General features: G+C 43.1%; 1 protein-coding gene across 1 annotated transcript in view; it reads left to right on the forward strand.

Moving 5' to 3' along the window:
• LOC106583991 (SH3-containing GRB2-like protein 3-interacting protein 1) overlaps positions 1-23,717 on the forward strand; it is a 104,014-nt gene that overhangs the window by 16,672 nt on the left and 63,625 nt on the right. Inside the window, exon 3 of the mRNA XM_082967847.1 lies at positions 4,104-4,148. Coding sequence (XP_082823973.1) covers positions 4,104-4,148 — 45 coding nt within the window. The remainder of the gene's footprint in view (positions 1-4,103; positions 4,149-23,717) is intronic.

Below are 23,717 nucleotides of genomic sequence, written 5' to 3' on the forward strand. Positions count from 1 at the left end.
ACAAATACTAAATACGTGGCTCTGGATGAGGATATCTACGCCACAGGAAACTTTCTGTTCTCCCTTCAGTGGGTTTTGCTCTGGACAGACTGTCTTCAGCACCTCCTACTGGCTATCTGACTTAACTGCTTGTAGTTGTGCAGAGTGCTGCTACTGATGGAAGCTACCATTATCTGCCAAATGCAGGGGTCCCAGACTCCAGTCCAGGAGAGCAATGGCAAGTGCATGTATTTTTTGTTTCAGCCCAGCTCTAACACTCCTGCTTCAGCTAATAACTTCATCACAATCTTCAATTTAGATCACAATTGGTTGAATCATGTGTGTTAGAGCTGAGCTGGAACAAAAGCCTGCATTCCCTGGCCAGTAAGCATGTGTTAATAAGCATGCTTGCAGTAGGCTGTTATTGTGATAGTGACCTACCATTTCCTGAGCCCTGAGCTGTACTCCAGTTTTCCAGCCATAGAAATACAGTAACTAAAACGGGCAAAGCCCCTCAGACCACAGCAATTTAAAATCATAATCACATTTTATTTGCCACATTCTTCGCAAACAACAGGTGTAGACTAACAGTGAAATGCTTACTTACGGGCCATGCTGAAACAGGAAAGGTGCTTCCCAAAACTGTTGCCACAAAGTTGGAAGCACAGAATCGTCTAGAATGTCATTGTGTGCAGTAGCGTTAAGATTTCTCTTCACTGGAACTAAGGGGCCTGGCCCGAACCCAAGACCATTATTCCTCCTCCACCAAACTTTACAGTTGGCACTATGCATTCGGGCAGGTAGTGTTCTCCTGGCATCCGCCAAACCCATATTCGTCTGTCGGACTGCTAGATGGTGAAGCATGGTTCATCACTCCAGAGAACGCGTTTCCACTGTCCCAGAGTCCAATGACGGCGAGCTTTACACCACTCCAGCGCATGCTTGGCATTGCGCATGATGATCTTAGGCTTGTGTGTTGCTTCTCGGCCATGGAAACCCATTTCATGAAGCTCCCGATGAACAGTTCATGTGCTGACGTTGCTTCCACAGGCAGTTTGGAACTCGGTAGTGAGTGTTGCAACCGAGGACAGGTGATTTTTACATGCTTCAGCACTCGGCGGTCTCGTTCTGTGAGCTTGTGTGGCCTACCACTTCACGGCTGAGCCATTGTTGCTCCTAGACGTTTCTATTTCACAATAACAGCACTTACAGTTGACCGGGGCAGCTCTTGCATGGCAGAAATTTGACAAACTGACTTGTTGGAGAGGTGTCAATATGACAGTGCCATATTGAAAGTCACTGAGCTCTTCAGTATGGGTCATTCTGCTGCCAATGTTTGTCTATAGAGATTGCATGGCTGTGTGCTTGATTCTATACACCTGTCAGCAACAGGTGTGGCTGAAATATCAAAATCCACTCATTTGAAGGCCATGTAGTGTATCTAAGGCACTGCTTTCCTGTTCTCTACTGCCAGCTCCTCTCATCTCTTTTCCCTCATTCCCTCGTCAGGTCTTCTTTCGTATCCTCTATTGTTTACCCTCATCATCTCCTCCTCATTTCTCTCCTTTTTCCCTCATCTCTCCTTCCCTCTCTCAATGGGTTGTCTTGCGTGCCCACCTGATTCCCTGTGTTTCTCTGTCTTGTGGCCTTCTTGCCCCTCTCATGCTGTAGCAGTCTCTGGTGATTAAGGTGGCAGTTTCCCAGCACCTTGCTGTACAGCCATGACTGAGTCAGTGTATCCTGCTGGTTGTAAGTGTCTAGTCTTCTCTTAGTTAACACCAGCGTCTCTCCTCTCAATGCCACCATGTTCCAGAATCAAAACCCAGCGTAGTACTTTAGGCTTTATTTAGCAAGTCCCCTCCCTCCTTCCCTCTTTTTGTCACTGCTCACCGGCTGGTGGCTAAATCTCCTCTGGGGGACAGTGGAGGAGAGTAGCCACCTCGTCTGGCAGAGCTAGGGGGTAGCCTGAGGAATGGAGGGAGAGGGGGGAGAAGAGATAAAGCTGCGGGCAGGGAGGGGACTTCTCTCAGGAAGCATCTGCTGGGTGTTAAGTATACAGAGAGAGAGAGAGAGGGAGGGAGAGAGAGGGGGAGAGGGAGAGAGCATGCCATGGCTTAATGAGGGGAGAGAGGGGGCGAGAGGGAGGGAGCAAGCAATGAAGAGCGAGGGAGAAAAAAAGAGGAGAGAAGAAGCGGGAGAGCATTTCACATGGGCTTGAGCATGACCCGGATAATGCATTGTACACGAAGAGACACAGGGCTGGCTCAATTTTAAAGTGTGACAGGCGGACTCATAAACAGGCAGGACAGCGCGTCTCATCTGTCTTCCTGTGTAAGAAGCCTAACTTACATCTTTCTTTAAATCTGAATTGTTTATAGATATTGTATATTCTGCATCTGCGTGATTTAGTCATTTGTTGAGTAATATCATTTTTTTATTACAAGAGTAGCTCTGCCACTATTATCGTGGCTGCTGTTGTTGTTATGGAGGCTTCAGCAGTGCTTGGCTAATTGTCAGGCTGTCCAGCAGCTCATGTCGCTCTCTCTTCAGTCTCTGCTCCATAGCCAGAAACGTAAACATCCTCTATCTCCCTCTCCCTCTTCTCTCTCTCTTTCACCCCCCAATCTCTCCCTTTCTCCCCCAGTTCTCTTGTTCTCCTCCTTGTTCTCTCTTTCACCCTTTTGTCTTTGCTCCGTTAGTGGTCATCCCTTAGCCTCTGGCTCCATCCACCCCCACATTTAAAAGTAATCACCAGCCTCCATGCATGCACACACACACACACACACACACACACACACACACACACACACACACACACACACACACACACACACACACATCCACACCTCCCTCCCTTGTTAACTCCCCTCCCTCCATCTCTCCCTCATCCCCTCTCGCTGACAGCAGGCTGAGAGTAGCAGTACACACACACACCTCCCTCCCTCCTCTCCTCAATCTGGGTCCATCCAGGCTGAGAGTAGCAGTAGCAGCATAAACGATAGAAGACCGTAGCTCCTCCCTCGGTTGGGCTGGGTCTAGAGGCAGCTGTACACGGTGTCGGTCTCCCTGACATCACAATGATTGATTGTTATCCCCAATGGCACTGGCAGCGGAGAGAGAGAGAGAGAGAAAGAGAGGGAGGGGCATAGAGAGAGAGAGAGAGGGGAGGTGGAGAGGGAGAGCAGTCATACTGAGCCAGCAGGCAGAGCAAAAACAGTGATATAGAAAAGGGAGGGAGTAGCAGGCAGACAGAGAGAAGGCAGAGCGCTGTGAAAATAGACTTTTAAATCTACAGAAAAAGGAGTATACCCGTTAGGAGGGCAAATACATTTATTCTGTAACCAGGATCAGGGTGTGTTCGTGAGTGTGTCCTCAAAATGGGCTGTCAGTTCACTTTAACCTGCTCGTTATTCTGGCAACGAGCAAATAATTAATCTCATTCATCACTCGGCAGAGTATACATACACACAAGGTAGGCAGGGGAGGGGTGTGTGTGCGTTATATATATGTGTGTGTGTGTGTGTGCGCGCGTGCGTGTGTGTTCTCTGTGTTTGAGTTTGCCTGTGTGTGTGTGGGTAGGTGTGTGCGAATGTGTGTGCGTATAGATGCGCGTGTGATGGAGGGAGGGAGGCTACTCGTTTGTCGTTCTCTAAGGCCAGGCTATCAGGGGATGCAAGCCGAATGCATGTGACTCTGCAGAGAACCTCAAGGATTGGCTGAGAGCAGCTGTGACCTCAGCAAGCCTACCTCTTTCTCTCTCGCTCTGCCTCCCTCCCTCTCTACCCCTCTCTTTCTCTTTTTTTTCCCCAATAGTTTTTTTTCTCCTCCTCTCAGCATCCTTGGCTGATTGTGTAAGTTAGAGGCGCCGTAGCAGTGGAAGCAGCATCCATGGCCTAAGCCACAGCCTCTCTCGGGCTACTGATCAGCACTGAGCCCAGCCAGCTCCCCTCTCTGCCCAGTCGCGGTGCATGGACCCTGGGCCAGTAGACAGACAACGTGTGGCAGTGTTGGAGGCTGTGTGTTAGCTGTAGCGCTAGGTTAGCCCTGTGTTACGTTCTGTTCTCTATTCTATCCGTGTCATCTGGTAACCAGGGGCTTCTCTCCCCTTCCTCCTTTCTTTCCAGGCTCCTTGGAGATAGAGGAATGCAAATCTGCAATCATGATGGAAGGTAAGAGACACTTGAATTTATTCTCTATTTATTTATCCGTCTCCTCATCTGCTAGCTGTGTGTGTGTGGCAGCTTCAAATGTCATAAGCTGCGCTCCTATTTTGAGTGCATGCATTCCAGTGATCTTACATGTCATTTGGTGGGAAGGGCACAGCCACTGTAGAGAACGTCTCTCTCTACCATGCCAACAGAATGGCCGAGCTAATTGAACACTGTGTGTTTTTCTCTCTCTCACCATCTTCCCTTCCCGTAAAGGATTATTGGGATTTATTGTGCAGAAGGGCTTATGTGCCCAGCTGGCTAGCTTGTATAAATTCTCTTTGTATGGAGCGGTACACACACACACACACACAGGGTACACACGGTGTGTTCTGCTGTAGCCTCTATCTGCGCGGCCAATAGCCTGCTTGCGTTGCGAGGCCATTTTTCAACAGGAGGTAGCTGCGTTTGCACCCTATGGATAGATTGATCTGTCACGGTCAACGCTGTTCGGGAAACACACATGACATTCTGGGTCATGTTTGGCCCTTTATGTGTTGATGACATCATCTGTCTGCAATGATGGAGAGAGCGAGGATCCTTTTATTTCCGCGTTCTGTAAACGACATGATTCATTTAATACATTTCATCTGCCTGCTCCATTTTGAATCTCATCTCCGTAATCTATGATATACAGAAAAGCAATACAGATCTATAATCTATTTATGCTGTGATTTATCTTCAGAAAGCATCACTGTTGTGGCAGTATTACTATTAATCTGGACGTACACTGAACAAAAATATAAACGCAACGTGCAAGAATTTCAACGTTTTTACTGAGTTACTGTTCATATAAGGAAATCAGTCAATTGAAATAAATAAATAAATGAGGCTCTAATCTATGGATTTCACATGACTGGGCAGGGGCGCAGCCATGGGTCCACCCACTGGGGAGCCAGGCCCAGCCAATCAGAGTGAGTTTTTTTTCCCCCCACAAAAAGGCTTTATTACAGAGAGAAATACTATTCAGTTTCATCAGCTGTCCAGGTGGCTGGTTTCAGACGATCCCACAGGTGAAAAAGCCGGATGTAGAGGTCCTGGGCTGGCGTGGTTACACATGGTCTGCGGTTGTGAGGCCAGTTGGGCGTACTGCCAGATTCTTTAAAACGACGTTGGTACAGAAATTAACATTAAATTATCTGGCAACAGCTATGGTGGACATTCCTGCAGTCAGCATGCCAGTTGCACACTCCCTCAAAACTTGATACATCTGTGGCATTGTGTTGTGTGACAGAACTGAACATTTCAGAGTGGCATTTTTAATGTCCCCAACACAAAGTGCACCTGTGTAATGATCATGCTGTTTAATCAGCTTCTTGATATGCCACACCTGTCAGGTGGATGGATTATCTTGGCAAAGGAGAAATGTTCACTAACAGGGATGTAAAGAAATGTGTGCACAACATTTGAGAGAAATAAGCTTTTTGTGCGTATGGAAAATTTCTGGGATCTTTTATTTTAGCTCATGAAACATGGGATCAACACTTTACATGTTGCATTTATATTTTTGTTCAGTATATTTAAGCATGCTAGTTTTAGGTATGTCTATAGTATGTCAGACTACCAGGACGTTAAGTGCAGTGAATTGCTGTTGCGTTAGCAATGGCGTCATTCAAGCCTAGTTAGCACAGTGTTGGTAATATGAACACCCAGACCAGGCCGTCTGTCCTCCATCTCGCCATCAGATCTGTGTGTTCTAGCAAGACATGTTTCCTTAATAATGAAAAGGAGAAAAAAATCTCAAATTGCAACTGAATCCAATTAATGCTGTTCCATTTTTCACTCTAAGCCTCACCATCAGCACCTTGGCGTTCCCCCTACATTACAGTAGAAACGTGTTGGTAACTATCGGCTGGCTCTGCCTGTCTGTGTGTTTAGACAAGAGTGATCCAGCCTGTCTGTCTGTCAACCCCGGTCCCTGGCAGGCCTGTTGGCGGTCACAGGTTGTTGGCTTGGCATGTGCCATAGAAATACAATTACTTGAACGGTTATCCCCATTCAAGTCATGGTTCTGTGGCCTAAGGAACTTTTCCTGTTCTAGTAATTTCTATGGCTTCTGCCTCAGAGTCCAGCCACATTAGAGGACATTTGGGTGCAGTGACAGAATTATATCATAAGGCAGGATTGAGTCTCATGAAAAACCCATCCAGAAAGGCAACTAGAAAACCCCCATGATTTTTATACATGGATAGAACCCCTGATTCTCTGATAGTGACATTCACACAACACAATCAATTATCAATTTGGCCTGGCATTCATACTGGGTTCTGACATTGTTTTTAATGTAATGATTTAAACAAAGCCTATAGATATCTATTGACAGACCAACAGTTTTGTGAGAGAAATCCTGTACATCATGTGCTCTGTCTTAAACAGTGTATCATAATGGTGTTACTCTTGGTCCCGGATCGTGACCTCTGTACAGGTCACATGATGTGACGCTTTCTGAATGACATTGTTCCAGTTCACCCCAGTCAAAGCTCTTCACTTCCCCAGTCCATTGTCAGTGACTGATGAGATGTTGAATCAGTACAAAAAGCTATAGGTTATAAGACATGCCCTACAGCCCCAGTGACTTTGTGATCCTTCCTTCCTTCCTTCCTTCCTTCCTTCCTTCCTTCCTTCCTTCCTTCCTTCCTTCCTTCCTTCCTTCCTTCCTTCCTTCCTTCCTTCCTTCCTTCCTTCCTTCCTTCCTTCCTTCCTTCCTTCCTCTTCTCCTGTGTGCATGCCATCTACCTGAAACCCAGATGAAGGAGGCTTGTTGTCAAAAGTTGGTTATTATTAATGTATTGCATTGGAGTGCATGCCATGCCATCTATCTGCCTGTCTGTCTATTTGGCAGAGCGGGGATTATGCTTTGCTAGCTAGCTAGAGATCTGGTCTGGCAGAGGCTTCCCTGCACGTGTCACGGGCGAGGTGTTAGGTAACGTTAGGTAGGGGTTGGTTGGAGGTTGCATGGGGAGGAAAATGACAGTCACGGTGTGCTGTGTCTTTAAATAGCCCTCCATTAGCATGGCTAGCGCTGTCTTAGCGTGGCTGTGTGACACTGGATTACTAACTGTCAGGTGTAAAGCGGACGTTAATCCCTGTTAGCAGTGCTGTTTAAAGTCCCACTGCCAGGAGGACCGAGAATGGCAATGGTACTATACCGGAAACCATAGAGAGTTGTATCTCTACAGAGTAAACACCCGGCTTAGCTGTCAAGGATAGATGTGAAGCTATTGTCCTAATCTGGAATACGAAGTGATCCCCGCACCTCTCCTCGAATACCCTCAGACCCCAGCCAGTCTCACATGTAATCTGTTCCAGTACTAGCAGCACACCTGATACTAACCCCAGAGCTTAGTGATCAGTTGAACATGTTGAATCAGGTGTGCTAGTACTGGAATAGATCAAATAAGTGAAACTGGTTGGAGGTACTCGAGGACGGGTGTGGGAAGCATTGGAATATGTGGATGTACTGTAGGTTCCTGGTATTGTTGTGGAGAAACGAGACTTATCACAAAATCATCATTGGGTGCTTATTATGGTATGATTGAGTCATGTTAAGGTTGATAGGCGGGGACTAAACAGATCTTGAGACGCCCTAAGGACATGGAATAAGACCCCAGAGGGAGGCCCATTCTTGGGCGCGTTAGCCCTGGGTAACCGCCTAATGCTATTTAGTATTGGCGCAAAGGTGAGGCCCGGGTGGTTCCAAATGGTCTCCAGCTAGGGCGATCTCCAGGGCTATCACCACGGTTGGCAGCAGGACAAGACAAGGACCTATTTAAATATTTTTAAATAGTTGTGTTCTTGCTCTTTATTTCCTGTGACTAGTTTTAGGTCTGTGCTAGGTCCCACCCTAGCATTACACTACATGACCTCGCCCATGAGGGTGTTACCATGGTTCGCAGGGTTCTCCCTCCCTAGCCGGTTGGTGCCAACCTCAGCCTACAACACCAACCCTGCACGCTAGATAACATATTATCACACAACAATAGTAGTCCTTTAATCTTCCCTTGATTTTTTTATTTATTTATTAGCATAGTGTTGTAAGAGATGTGCTATACCCCTGTGTTACTGTCCTGGTCTGTTGAGCTGCAGAGGCAGAGCTAGACAGGAAGCAGTAGTGCATAATGTCGGGGCTTCTAGCAGCTCCGAAGGAAATGCCTTCATTGTGAAAGGAGAGTCACTCTGCTCTGCGCTGGCAGCAGATGCTTTTAGAACATGTGTTGGGACTGGAGATGTGGCTGTCGACTGTGGAGCGGACCAGGGGAGATTGGGAACAGGGGAAAGAGAGGTGAGGGGCAAAAGGGGGGGGGGGGGGGGGAGTGACATCTGGAGGTATTCTCAACAGGTGACCCGTTTTGTGTGTGGAGCCACTGAGGTGTGAAATTGTGTGTGTCAGAATGAAGAAACAGGCCACAGAAGAGGGAAAGCTCATTTTAGGGAAGAATGGTGTCTTTGTTGCTGTGAGGGACAATAATTCTGACAGAGACCCAAAGGACTCAAAATGAACTTCCACACAACAAAGGCAAAGCAGTATGGACATGAACTAGGCAGAGGAGGGGACTGTCATCTGGATTAATTGTCCTTCATTGGTTTTGTGTTTTTATGCCCTCACACCTCTGGCCCCTGCTAGTATACCTCTCATTCACACACATTAACATCCAACTCATCTCTCTCCCTAAGACACACATGCACGTAGTATGAATTGTTAGTCTGTATATTTGTATGTCTGTTTGCCTACCAGACTCTCGTTCTGTATTTTTAGCTATTTGTCTGTTTCCCTTTTTGTTATTGTAATGTATCACTGTCTCTCTGTATCTCTGTCCGTCTGTCTCTTTCTCTGTGTGTCTCTGTCCACCTGTCTCTCACTGCACCAAATATCCTAGTTTCAGACTTCTAATTATCCTTACACCTTACAAGACTCTAGCCACTTCCATGCCAGTGTTGACTTTACTTTCATTAATCTGATGACTGTTATTTATCTAATCAACTAACTATGTTTAATTGTTAACCGATTTAAATTAATCATGTAACAATTAACTAATTAGGATTTGGGGGACCACGAGAGCAGTTCTTTAAAGAGTTACCATCTTCTGATTTAAACTCTTAAGGTATTTACCTATCACATTCATAAACGGTCAACTTATTAATCATAACCTCGTATCATATCATCATTCTGAACTGTTGTAACCTAATGCATCTGCAAAAACCCGAGCCTTACTTATGATTCAGTTCTACACAAATTGGTTTAATTACACTACCGTTCAAAAGATTGGGGTCACTTAGAAATGTCCTTGTCTTTGAAAGAAAAGCACATTTTTTGTCCATTTAAAATGACATCAAATCAATCAGAAATACAGTGTATACATTGTTAATGTTGTAAATGACTATTGTAGCTGGAAACGTCAGATTTGTTATGGAATATCTACATAGGCGTAGAGGCCCATTATCAGCAGCCATCACTCCTGTGTTCCAATTACACATTGTGTTAGATAATCCAAGTTTTTATTATTTTAAAAGGCTAATTGATCATTAGAAAACCCTTTTGCAATTATGTTAGCACAGCTGAAAACGGTTTGTCCTGATTAAAGAAGCAATATAACTGGCCGTCTTTAGACTAGTTGAGTATCTGGAGCATCAGCATTTGTGGGTTTGATTACAGGCTCAAAATGGCCAGAAATAAATAACTTTCTTCTGAAACTTGTCAGTCTATTCTTGTTCTGAGAAATGAAGGCTATTCCGTGCTAGAAATTGCCAAGAAACTGAAGCTCTCGCACAACGCTGTATACCACTCCCTTCACAGAACAGTGCAAACTGGCTCTAACCAGAATAGAAAGAGGAGTGGTAGGCCCCGGTGCACAACTGAGCAAGAGGACAAGTACATTAGAGTGTCTAGTTTGAGAAACGGATGCCTCACAAATCCTCAACTGGCAGCTTCATTAAATAGTACCCACAAAACACCATTCTCAACATCAACAGTGAAGAGGCGACTCCGGGATGCTGGCCTTCTAGGCAGAGTTGCAAAGAAAAAGCCATACCTCAGACTGGCCAATAAAAAGAAAAGATTAAGATGGGCAAAAGAACACAGACATTGGACAGAGGAACTCTGCAGCCTCTCACTATTGACGTTGAGACTGGTGTTTTGTGGGTACTATTTAATGAAGCTGCGAGTTGAGGCTTTGTGAGGCGTTTGTGACACGCTCTCTGACCTCACTCAAGGGGGCGGTGACTAATTACTGTGCACAGTTATTGAAATAATTTCCCCTTATAATTTCTAAAATCACCTCCCTCTCTTAACAAAGACACTGTCATCATTTTTCATATGTCATGCACAACGTAGAGGATGGAAACTTCGTACCTGTAGTGGGTATACTTTTGAACTTACAGTATTTCCTTTATAACATTTTAAATGACATCACAAAATTACAACCAAACCGACATCAGTGTTCTTTTTAGGTCGCCTCTGACCATTCCCCACGTTCTATGTTAGAAATATTGTTCTAGTATTTGCTTAAGAACGTGTTAGTTTCGGCAGGAAAATTTGTGAAACAAAGGCACATTCCTCCAGTGAATTTGGAGAGGGAGAGAGTTGAGTGTTCTGTCCTTGATTTACAACAGGGCGTGAGCTGTCGACCCCCACCAGTTCCTTTCTCGAGGGGGTCTGGTTGAAGTTACTTATTGCAAAGCTGATCTGACCTATTTCGATCCTCACAGGACAGTCATGATACCAGTCGGAAGAACTTCAGTATTTTATCTTTGAACACTCAATCTGGTTTCTCCACTGACAGTTGGATAAGGGGAACCATGCTAGCAACATTCGGTGGGACTAGAGATCCTGACTGCATTGTGTCCAGCCTGAGACATGCCAGGTAGTAATCCTGACACTCACACCTCACCATTGCTACAGCCATGAAATGTTTACTTTACGAGGCCTTTCCCAACAATGCAGAGTTAAGAAGTAAGAAAATTAGCAAATAAAAATATAAAATAGTAACAATAAATACCAATAACGAGGCTATATACGGGGAGTACCGGTACCAAGTCAATGTGCAGGGGTACGAGGTAGTTGAGGTGATTATGTAGGTAGGGGTAAAAGTGACTAGGCAATCAGGATAGATAATAAACAGAGTAGCAGCAGCATATGTGAAGAGTATGAAAGTAAGCGTGTGTAAGTGTGTGTTGGAGTGTAAGTATTTGTGAGTGTTAGGGTCGAGTTCAGTGAGTGTGCATAGAGTCAGCACAAGAGCGTCAGTACAAAAAAAAACGGTCAATGCAAATAGTCCGGGTAGCCATTTGATTAACTGCTCCGCAGACTTCTGGTATGGGGGTAGAAGCTGTTCAGGAGCCTTTTGGTCCCGGTACCGCTTGCCGAGCGGTAGCAGAGTGAACAGTCTATGGCTTGGGTGTATTGGGTCTTTGACCATTTTCCGGCCTTCCTCTGACACGCCTGGTATAGAGATCCTGGATGGCAGGGAGCTTGGCCCCATTGATGCACCACCCTCTGTTGCGCCTTGCGATCAGATGCTAAGCAGTTACCACACCAAGAGGTGATGCAGCCCATCAAGATTCTCTCAATGGTGCAGCTGTAGAACCTTTTTGAGGATCTGATGGCCCTGGCCAAATCTTTTCAGCCTCCTGAGGGGGAAGAGGTGTTGTCGTGCCTTCTATGATTGTTGGTGTGTGTAGACCATGTTAATTCCTTAGTAATGTGGACACCCGTTCCACTACAGCCCCTTCGATGTGGGCATGCTCGGCCCTCCATTTCCTGTAGTCCACGATCAGCTACTTTGTCTTGTTGACGTTGAGGGAGAGGCTGTTATCCTGGCACTAAACTGGCAGGTCACAGACCTCATCCTTGAGAGGTTGTTTTCCTGGCACTACACTGCCAGGTCACTGACCTCCTCCCTATAGGCTGGCTCATCATTGTCGGTGATCATCCGCAAACTTAACCTGTTATGGCTAGGGGGCAGTATTTTCACGGCTGGATAAAAAACGTACCCGATTTAATCTGGTTACCACTCCTACCCAGTAACTAGAATATGCATATACTTATTACATATGGATAGAAAACACCCTAAAGTTTCTAAAACTGTTTGAATGGTGTCTGTGAGTATAACAGAACTCATTTGGCAGGCAAAAACCTGACAAGGTTTCAGGCAGGAAGTGGCCTGTCTGACAAGGTGTCGTTCTTCTTGTCTCTGTTTATTGAAGAGTGAGGATCTTAGCTGTCCCGTGACACTTCCTACGGCTGCCATAGGGTCTCAGAAGGCGGTAAAAAGCTGAATCGTGGCTTTGCAGGCTCTGACTGAAAAAAAGTAGCGCGTTTGGGTAGTGGCTGGTTACAGTACTGTGAGACTCAGGCTCGTGCCCGCGTCGACCGAAAGCTTTGTTTACTTTCCTCTGTTTAGCTAAAAGGAGATTCCCGGTCGGAATATTATCGCTTTTTTACGAGAAAAATGGCATAAAAATGGATTTTAAACAGCGGTTGACATGCTTCGAAGTACGGTAATGGAATATTTCGATTTTTTTTGTCACGAATTGTGCCATGCGCGCGACCCTGATTTACCATTTCAGATAGTGTCTGGGACGCACGAACAAAACGCCGCTATTCGGATATAACGATGGATTATTTTGGACCAAACCAACATTTGTTATTGAAGTAGCAGTCCTGGGAGTGCATTCTGACGAAGACAACAAAAGGTAATCAAACTTTTATAATAGTAAACCTGATATTGGTGAGTGCTAAACTTGCCGGGTGTCTAAATAGCTAGCCCGTGATGCCTGGGCTATGTACTTAGAATATTGCAAAATGTGCTTTCACCAAAAAGCTATTTTAAAATCGGACATATCGAGTGCATAGAGGAGTTCTGTATCTATAATTCTTAAAATAATTGTTATGCTTTTTGTGAACGTTTATCGTGAGTAATTTAGTCAATTCTTAGTGAATTCGCCGGAAGTTTGCGGGGGGTATGCTAGTTCTGAACGTCACATGCTAATGTAAAAAGCTGTTTTTTGATATAAATATGAACTTGATTGAACAAAACATGCATGTATTGTATAACATAATGTCCTAGGGTTGTCATCAGATGAAGATCATCAAAGGTTAGTGCTGCATTTAGCTGTCTTCTGGGTTTTTGTGACATGGGTGTCTGATTATTTCTGGCTTGGTACTCTGCTGACATAATCTAATGTTTTGCTTTCGTTGTAAAGCCTTGAAAAATGGGTGTCTGATTATTTCTGGCTTGGTACTCTGCTGACATAATCTAATGTTTTGCTTTCGTTGTAAAGCCTTTTTGAAATCGGACAGTGTGGTTAGATAAAGGAGAGTCTTATCTTTAAAACGCTGTGAAATAGTCATATGTTTGAAAAATTGAAGTTTTTGTATTTTTGAGGAATTTGTAATTCGCGCCACGCCTATCATTGGATATTGGAGCAGGTGTTCCGCTAGCAGAACGTCTAGATGTAAGAGGTTAATGATGGTTTTGTATTCGTGCGCAGCCACGCAGTCGTGGGTGAACAGGGAGTACAGGAGGGGACTAAGCACGCAGCCCTGAGGGGCCCCCGTGTTGAGGGTCAGCATGGCGGATTTGTTTTTGCCTACCCTCACCAACTGGGGGGTGGCCAGTCAGGAAGTCCAGGATCCAGTTGCATAGGGGGGTGTTTAGTCCCAGGGTCCTGAGCTTAGTGATGAGCTTGGAGGGAACTATGGTGTTAAATGCTGAGCTGTAGTCAATAAACAGCATTCTCACAAAGGTGTTCCTCTTATCCAGGTGGGAGAGGGCAGTGTGGAGTGCAATAGAGAGAGCGTCATCTGTTGAGACGGTATGCGAATTGGAGTGGGTCCAGGGTGTCCAGTGTATTGATGTTAGCCATGACCAGCCTTTCAAATCATTTCATTGCTACAGATAGTCATTTAGACTGGTTACCTTGCTGTTCCTTGTGTATATGTATTCTTGAGTTAATTCGGGAGACGGTAACTCATTAAACAAACATTTCCCGTGGTGCCCCAAATTCCTAATGAGTTAATTGTTACATGATTAATTTAATTGAGTAATAATTAACCTCTCTTGGGTATGTGGGATGTGACCGTCCCAGCTGCGGGACACACTATTCAACAGCCAGTGAAATAGCAGGGCGCCAAATTCAAAACAACAAAAATCTCATAATTCAAATTTCTCAAACATACAACTATTATATCCCATTTTAAAGATGCACTTCTCCTTAATCCAACCACATTGTCAGATTTCAAAAAGTATTTACGGCGAAAGCATAGCATTAGATTATGTTAGCACATCACCTTGACAAGGAAAAACCACACAGCCATTTTCCAAGCAAGAACCAAACCAGAAATACAGCTAAAATTAATCACTAACCTTTGATGATCTTCATCAGATGGCACTCATAGGACTTCATGTTACACAATACATGTATGTTTTGCTCGATAAAGTTCATATTTATATCCAAAAACCCCATTTTTACATTGGCGTGTAATGTTCAGAAATGTTTTGCCTCCCAAAACTTACGGTGAACGAGCACATCAATTTACAGAAATACTCATCATAAACGTTGATAAAATATTAAACTGTAATTCAAGGAATTATAGATACACCTCTCCTTAATGCAACCGCTGTGTCAGATTTAAAAAAAACTTTACAGCAAAAGCACACTTTGCAATAATCTGAGTACAGCGTTCAGACACGAAACCAAACCCGCCATTATGTGGAGTCAATAAAACTCAGAAATAATATTATCTTTATTCACTTACCTTTGATGATCTTCATCAGAATGCACTCCCAGGAATCCCAGGTCCACAATAAATGTTTGTTTTGTTTCGATAAAGTCCATAATTTATGTCCAAATACCTCCTTTTTGTTCGCATGTTTAGTCCACTACTCCAAATGCAGGAAGCGCGCAAAAATGTCACGACGAAAAGTCAAAAAAAGTTATATTTACGTTCGTAGAAATATGTCAAACGATGTATAGCATCAATCTTTAGGATGTTTTTAACATAAATCGTGAGTAATATTCCAACCGGACAATTCCAATGTCTTCAGAAAAGAAAAGGAACACAGCTCACACTCACGTGAGCGCGGGCCTCTGAGCTCATGTCATTTCCTCACTCATCTGACTCCAGGCCCTCTTGTTCGCTTCAAATTCACAGAAGAAGCCTGAAACAACGTCCTAAAGACTGTTGACATCTAGTGGAAGCCTTAGGAAGTGCAAAATGAACCCTAAGTCACTGTATAGGCAATAGGCAATCACTTGAAAAAACTACAACCCTCAGATTTCCAACTTCCTGGTTGGATTTTTCTCAGGTTTTTGCCTGCCATATGAGTTCTGTTATACTCAGACATCATTCAAACAGTTTTAGAAACTTCTGAGTGTTTTCTATACAAATCTACTAATAATATGCATATCCTACCTTCTGAGACAGTTTAATTTGGGCACGCCTTTCATACGGACGTCAAAATACTGCCCCCTACCCTAGAGAAGTTAAACGTAGTAGGTAATTATTCGATGAATAGCAGTCATCACATTAACGATAGTCACGTCACGACACTAGCTAACTCTGCTAATGTTACAGCTGCTACTGTGCCAACTAGCAGAGATACAGTGCCTTCATAAAATATTCATAACCCTTATTCCACGTTTTGTTATTCCACTGTCCATTTGTCTCTCTATCGTTGATTGGGTTTATCTCTTTTCATCTGTTTGTGTATCACTGTCCTTCTGTCTGTGTATCTACGAGTGTGTGTTAGCGAGCGTAGCGGGCAAGCTCAGGTCACAGATTAGAGCCTTCCTGAGCATGTGACCCTTGATTAGGAGGCCTCTCTGTCTCTGCTCTCTGACACACACGCACACAGGCACACGCACACGCAGGCACACACACACACACACACACATATATTCACACTGCAGAAACTTCTGATGATTATAATGTCTCTGACAAAGAGCAGAAGGAAAGATAGATTGAAAAAGAAAGCAAAGGAGAGAGAGAGAGAGAAATAGCTGTAGGAGGGAGAGGGACAACAATACATATATGGTGTGTGTCAGGAAAAGACAGGTAAACAGAGGAGGAGAGATGGAGGAAGGGATGAAGAGAGAGGAAAACAATCAGAATGCGTCAAGATAGACTGTGAGAGTAGAAGAGGAAGGGAGGAGGGAGAACTCTGTGGTTCAATTGTCCCCGGATGGCAGCCATCGCAGGCCAATATTTTATTGAGTCACTGTCCTGCGTGTAACATCACTGGCCTCTGGAACTCCTATTGGCTCTGAATCAGGAAGTCCAGAGGGGGTCTGAGAATTATGTAGGGTGCCAAATTACTCATTATACTCTCTACCAGAATGTAGACTTTTCATTTTGCCCCTATTAGTTCCCAAAACAATGCCAACCCTGATATTGCATGCAGCTCTGTTATCCCGTTGCTCCAGACATGTGCCCTAGCCAGAGGGCTGTGCCAGGCTGCCAGCCCATTGCATCTGATAATTCATCTTCTTTTAATTAGAATGTTCTCTCTCTCCTCCTCTCCATTGAGTGTCCTCCATTTCCTGTTGATTTGATTGTGGACATCCTCTCCTCTGCTCCTTCCTTCCTATGTTGAGGAGGGAGGTATGGATGGAGAGATGGAGGGATGGGGTAAAGAAGGAGAGGGGATGCCCTGAGGGAAGTTAGTGTGATTTATTTTTGTAATGTTTTATTAATCTCTTGCCTCCATAACTAATTCAGCTGCTCCCACGCTGTCTAAACTAAAATGCTTTGGCAATTTCTCTCCCACTGGACCCATAGTGTCTGAACAAATACACACTCTTATACAGTACACTGTTAGTTTTATTAATAGTGTTAGACTCACATTTGCGGTGGCAATTTTAGTGGTCAATCTGATCAAACTTCGCCAATAGATGTGTAAGATTTGGATGGAATTCAACCAGTGGTTGAAGAGGATTTTAGATGGACTGTATAGAGCCACTGTATAGTGTAGGTCATGGGTAATTCAACTCTGCAGCAGTGGCATCCATTTTGCTGTAGGCTATAGAACCTCTCTGTGTGTAGCAGTATGGCCGCCTCCATTTGGCTGGGTTTCTCTGTGATGGTATCAGTGCCAGAGCAGTAACAACAGCTGTCAGTCACTGTGTGAGAGGGATGGAGACTAGTATGGACGCAGTGAGACAGTAACACAACAACAGAAAGAGAGATTAGGTTTTAGATGGAAACTGTGAGGATGGGTGGAGGGATGAAAGGATGTGTGTGATTTAAAATGTGGTTCACAGCTTGTGTGTGTAAGTATCTCTGGCCAGCTGTGTTTTGAAATGGCTGACTTGTTTGATGTGTGTGTGTGTTGTACAGTATTTGTGGGTGTAATGTGTGTGTGTGTGTATATGTGTTTTTCATGTACTGTATGTGTGTGTTGGTATGTGTGAGACAAGGAGTAGTATATCCAGTCAGCCAGCTGTGACTGAGCAGTGTGTGTGTGTCTCTGTGTGTGTGTGTGTGTGTGTGTGTGTGTGTGTGTGTGTGTGTGTGTGTGTGTGTGTGTGTGTGTGTGTGTGTGTGTGTGTGTGTGTGTGTGTGTGTGTGTGTGTGTGTGTGTGTGTGTGTGTTTGGTTGTACTATCCTTGTGGGTACCAGAAGTCCTCACAAGGATAGTGCAACAAGGAAAATTCGGACAAGTGGGGACATTTCTCCGGTCCCCACAAGGAAAAAGGCCATTATAGGGTTAGGTTTAGGGTTACAATTGGCGTTAGGGGTTATAGGGTTAGGTTTAGTTTCAGGGTTTTGGCTTAGTGTTAGGTTAAGGGTTAGGGAAAATATAATTTGAAATGGGAATAAATGTTTTGGTCCCCACAAGGGTAGTAAAACAAACACGTAGGAACTGTAGGATGAGTCATCAGTATTCACTGTGTGGGCTGTGTCATTTCAAGGATGCCAGACTGAGACATTATAGAAAAGGGCGGTGTGAAAAGTGTTTGTTTGTTGCATTAAGTAGCATTGGCAGTATATCCATTCTCCATCCCTTAACCCAGTCCTACATTTTCGCTCAGCCCCAACCCCAGCTTTTCCCAACCCAGTCCCAGACAACCCTTCAGTCTTGGTAATACTAGCTAGTAATACCAGTGATAACTTAGTAGTACCACTACCAGCATAGTTTCCTTAGTACCAGTCCCAACTCTATAGTTCCCCTAGTAATGACTGCTCCTCCCTGTCTTCTAACCAAGCTGGCTGATCAGTCCAGAGTCTGATACACTATTGATGCTCTCTGGACCTTACATCTCTCCCCTAATTATCGCTCCAGTGTAGTTTGGTCCTCCAAAAGCTAAGGAGGAGGACCGCTTTGGCCCTTTGTGAGACAGTTCATTATTATTGTTATGTCCAGTAAGGATTTCTTAGGCAGCTTCATCCCCGCTGGCACAACGTCACTGGTACTTCATTTGATAATTATACACGCATGATACTTATTTTCTTCAATGAGATACACTATACTGCCCATTAGATATAAATGAATAGCTGTAATGCATTTGAGTCAGTAGTTTGTACCTGTACTTCACATCTATCTTAGGGATAATCATTTAGCCTTGGCGAAGATGCTTGCTCAGATGTCAGGCCAGACATAGCAGCACAGCACTCCTATGTACTTTGACTAAATCACACTGAGTGAATTGCACCAAACCACCACCTATGAGCAGGAGAGTAGGATACCTTGTGTGGGTGTCTCTGTGTGTCAGTTTGTGTCTGGGGCTAAGCTGTCATTGTAAAGACCATTGGGATTATGACAGGCATTGAGTCATCAGGTTTTCATATAATTACAGAAAATTATTTGGCGGCTACATTTACGTTATTGTGTTCATGTGCGTTTTTTGGGGGGGGTAAATAAAGGGACAGCGTGTCTGTGTTTCCATGCATAAGTGCATGCTTGCATAGTCTACCTGACTGTGTGTGTTGTGTGTGTTTCACCTGGTCAACTCACAAATGGACACCCTGCCAGTCATGGCCAAATAGGGCTAATGTCTGCTAACAAAATCCTATCACTGAATAGAGGACCCATTTGATTTTCACCATCAGCATAGAGAGACAGGAGACTTGGCAAATCAGCAACAATACAACAGGAAAAAAACTGCCTTTTCATTGCCTACTGTAAGAGCCCCTCGAGCTGAATGGCTGAGGAATGAAAGGGAGAAAAGGTTGATGGTCATTCTATCGCTCTCGCTTTGTAAGACTGCCGGCTGACGTCATAGAGAGACATTGTGTGATGTGTTCTGGCCTTGGTCTGGAGTCTTGTGAAGGGCTTGAAATGTACTTTTTTTTAATCCACTTGTCCTTTGGACAATTATAAGAGATGTTTTTATTTTCCAAAAATATAGAAAGAAATCATGGGTCGAAAAAGGTACCTGAAAATTGTGATGCAAGGAACCAATACATTTTTTGGGGGGGTCTTTGCATATTCAAGCCTGTCTCAAAACACTGCCCCTTTAAGGCTCTCCTGTAGGATAGTTGGCCACCCTTCATAGCCAATAAAATATTGCAACATTACAAAATTACAACCAAATACATTTTCCGTCTTTATAAAATACTTTCCTGAATCAGGGATCCAATGGCTAAAGTATGCGACTTCAAAGCAACGTTTCTAACTAAGACATGTTTATCTTTAACCTTGTAATACTAAAATATACAGGTTTCAGGGAAGATCTATTTACAGCATGAAAGTTTTGTCAGTTATGCTATTCTAAGAATGTTTGTTTTACGTTGTCAGAATGACATTGCCAATGCTGAATTGAGGTGAATCCCAGCTTTCCAACATTGTCATATTTCTTTTTTGACTCCTAATAGTGAGCGCTTGAGAGGCGGTTTAAAACCAGAGTATTTAGCATTGGTTTATTAACACTCCCGTTCATCAACAGTGCATTGTCTAAGTAGTTAGCCTAACTATCAAGATAACTAGCCAGTCTACATGATACGTGTTGAATTGGCTATCTAGTTGCTCTGTTATCATTGTTTAATTAGCTATCTGCTGCAATGTCTCTCTCGCTCTCATCTGGCCCATTTGCAATGGCACACATGCAGGTGATGATACACCATGACTTTTCCAGGATTTTCATGACCGTACAAACCCTGTTTGCTGACCAAAAGAATTTGCTATAACTCCCTACAATGCTCCAGACTAACAGTTTCCCCTAACCTTTTCAACAAAAATAATTGCGGTGTCATACAATAGAATACATTTGAGTCATCTTATTCAAGTCATTATAAAGTAATTCACAATGCTTTAAGAAATGTTAATAGACTGCTGAGATGTTAGATGTAATAACTTATTTATTAAATACCATGTCCAAGCCGGAATGCATGATGTTATTTGAAATGGAACATAATCCAGTGATTGTCATATATTTTGAGGGTGATAATTAGGCTATGTTTGTTATTTTTATCTGGCTCCAGAATTTTCAATAGAGACGAATTTGCCTTTTTGTTTTTATGTACAATAATATTATATACAGTGCTTTCGGAAAGAATTTAGACCCCTTGAATTTTTCCACATTTTGTTAGGTTACAGTCTTATTCTAAAATGTATTAAATTGTTTTTTAACTTATCAATCTACACTAGAGGTCGACCGATTATGGTTTTTCAACGCCGATACCGATTATTGGAGGACAAAAACCCGATACCGATTAATGCTTTTTATATATTTGTAAGAATGACAATTACAACAGTACTGAATGAACACTTTTATTTTAACTTATAATACATAAATAAAATCAATTTTGTCTCAAGTAAATAATGAAACATGTTCAATTTGGTTTAAATAATGCAAAAACACAGTGTTGGAGGAGAAAGTAAAAGTGCAATATGTGCCATGTAAAAAAGCTAACGTTTAAGTTCCTTGCTCAGAACATTAGAACATATGAAAGCTGATGGTTCCTTTTAACATGAGTCTTCAATATTCCCAGTTAAGAAGTTTTAGGTTGTAGTTTATTATAGGACTATTTCTCTCTCTACCATTTTGTATTTCATATACCTTTGACTATTGGATGTTCTTATAGACACTATAGTATTGCCGTTCTAATCTCGGGAGTTGATAGGCTTGAAGTCATAAACAGTGCTGTGCTTCAAGCATTGCGAAGAGCTGCTGGCAAACGCAGGAAGGTGCTGTTTGAATGAATGCTTACGAGCCTGCTGCTGCCTACCACCGCTCAGTCAGACTGCTCTATCAAATATCAAATCATAGACTTAATTATAATATAATAAACACACAGAAATATGAGCCTTAGGTCATTAATATGGTAAAATCTGGAATATTGCTGTTACATTGCACAACCTTCAATGTTATGTCATAATTATGTAAAATTCAGGCAAATTAATTACGGTCTTTGTTAGTAAGAAATGGTCTTCACACAGTTTGCAACGAGCCAGATGACCAAACTGCTGCATATACCCTGACGCGAATGCGCTTTTGTTAAATCATCCCCCGTTTGGCAAAGTAGGCTGTGATTCGTTGATAAATTAACCCCTGTACGGGACGGACATCCTATCCCCATTAGCATAACAAAATTTAATATTTTTGTTTTTTCAAATATAGAACTATGTTATATCGTTTTATAGATACACCTCTCCTGAATCGAACCACGTTGTCCGATTTCAAAAAGGCTTTACAGCAAAAGCAAAACATTAGATTATGTTAGAGGAGTATATCGTAAAAGTAGCCACATAGCCATTTTCCGACCAACCACATGCATCACAAATAACCAAAAAACAGCTAAATGCAGCACTAACCTTTGACAATCTTCATCAGATGACACTCCTAGGACATCATGTTACACAATACATGCATTCTTTTGTTCGATAAAGTTCATATTTATATATAAAAACAGCATTTTACATCGGCGCGTGACTTTACTGGGTAATCACTCTTTGCGATAAAAGGGGATGCGATACTCAGAAAAATATGCTACTGTTACAGGTCAGCGCCATCTTGGAACAATCGCATATCAAATCTACTCTTGTATACTATTGTCAATAATCCCTTACCTTTGATTATCTTCATCAGAAAGCACTTCCAGGAATCCCAGGTCCACAACAAATGTATTTTCGTTCGAAAAAGTTAATCCTTTACGTCCCAATAGCTTGTTCTTGTTAGCGCGTTCTGAAGGCTGCTCCAAAAGCTCCGTCGGCCGCGGGACTCCTCTTTCAATAAAATGCATTTTTTTTAATTTAGGTTCGTTCAAACATGTCAAATGTTGTATAACATAAATCTTTCGGGCCTTTTTCAACCAGAGCTCCAATAAGATTCAAGGGGGACGATTGCATTGTCTTTCTAAACGTTTCGAAAGGGGAGGGTAGCCAGGGGCGCCGGCGTCATAATGGTGATGGCCCTCCTCATGTGACCACGTTCCACAGACTCTCATTGTGTCAGTTTTCACAGTAGAAGGCTCAAACCACTTTGTAAAGACTGGGGACATCTAGTGGAAGCAATAGGAAGTGCTCAATGAACCATTTCTCACGGTGTGATTTATAGGCAAAGTGATGAAGTTGAGTCCACAATTCAGAATTCCACATCCTGTTAAGATCGGTCTCGGGGTTTTGACTGCCATATGAGTTCTGTTATACTCACAGACACCATTCAAACAGTTTTAGAAACTTTAGGGTGTTTTCTATCCACAAGTATTAATTATATGCATATCCTAGCTTCTGAGTTTGAGTAGGAGGCCGTTTAAAATGGGCACACATTTTTTTCAAAAATCGCTGTAGCGCCACCTATCCTAGGCGACCGTCAAGAGGTTAACAGGCACCACATTGATTATATGCAACGCAGGACAAGCTAGTTAAACTAGTAATATCATCAACCATGTGTAGTTAACTCGCATAACAGGTGGTCAGCCTGCCACGCAGTCTCCTCGTGGATTGCAATGTAATCGGCCATAATCGGCGTGTTTTTGAGGGGCACACAAGCGGGGAGAGCGAGTGTGAAAGCCTCGTTTATTACAGCAGCCGGCCCCAGAGAACGCCAACAGTGTGCAAAGCTGTCATCAAGGCAAAGGGTTGCTACTTTGAAAAATCTAAATATAATTTAGATTTGTTTAATTTGTTTAACACTTTTTTGGTTACTACATGATTCTATATGTGTTATTTCATAGTTTTGATGTCTTCACTATTATTATACAATGTAGAATATAGTAAAAATAAAGAAAAACCCTTGAATAGTAGGTGTGTCCAAACTTTTGACTGTTACTGTATATCTTGATTACATAAGTATTCAACCCCTTGAGTCAATATATGTTAGAATCACCTTTGTCATTGATTTCAGATGTGAGTCTTTCTGGGTAAGTCTATAAGAGCTTTGCACGCCTGCATTGTATAATATTACCACAGCTTTACGAGAGACAGAACAAACAATGCTATTTATTTTTCTATTATTTTATGAGGCAAATAAAGCAATTATTGTCCAGTTCTGAGGACTGTAGACTGCTTCTATCAAGACCATGAAGTAGACCAATAACCTTGCTCACTACAGTAAGAAAGGGCATTCCTTATCAGACAGTCAATGCTCCAT

This window comes from Salmo salar, chromosome 23 (assembly GCF_965601325.2).
Source record: "Salmo salar chromosome 23, fSalSal1, whole genome shotgun sequence".
Lineage (NCBI taxonomy): Eukaryota > Metazoa > Chordata > Actinopteri > Salmoniformes > Salmonidae > Salmo > Salmo salar.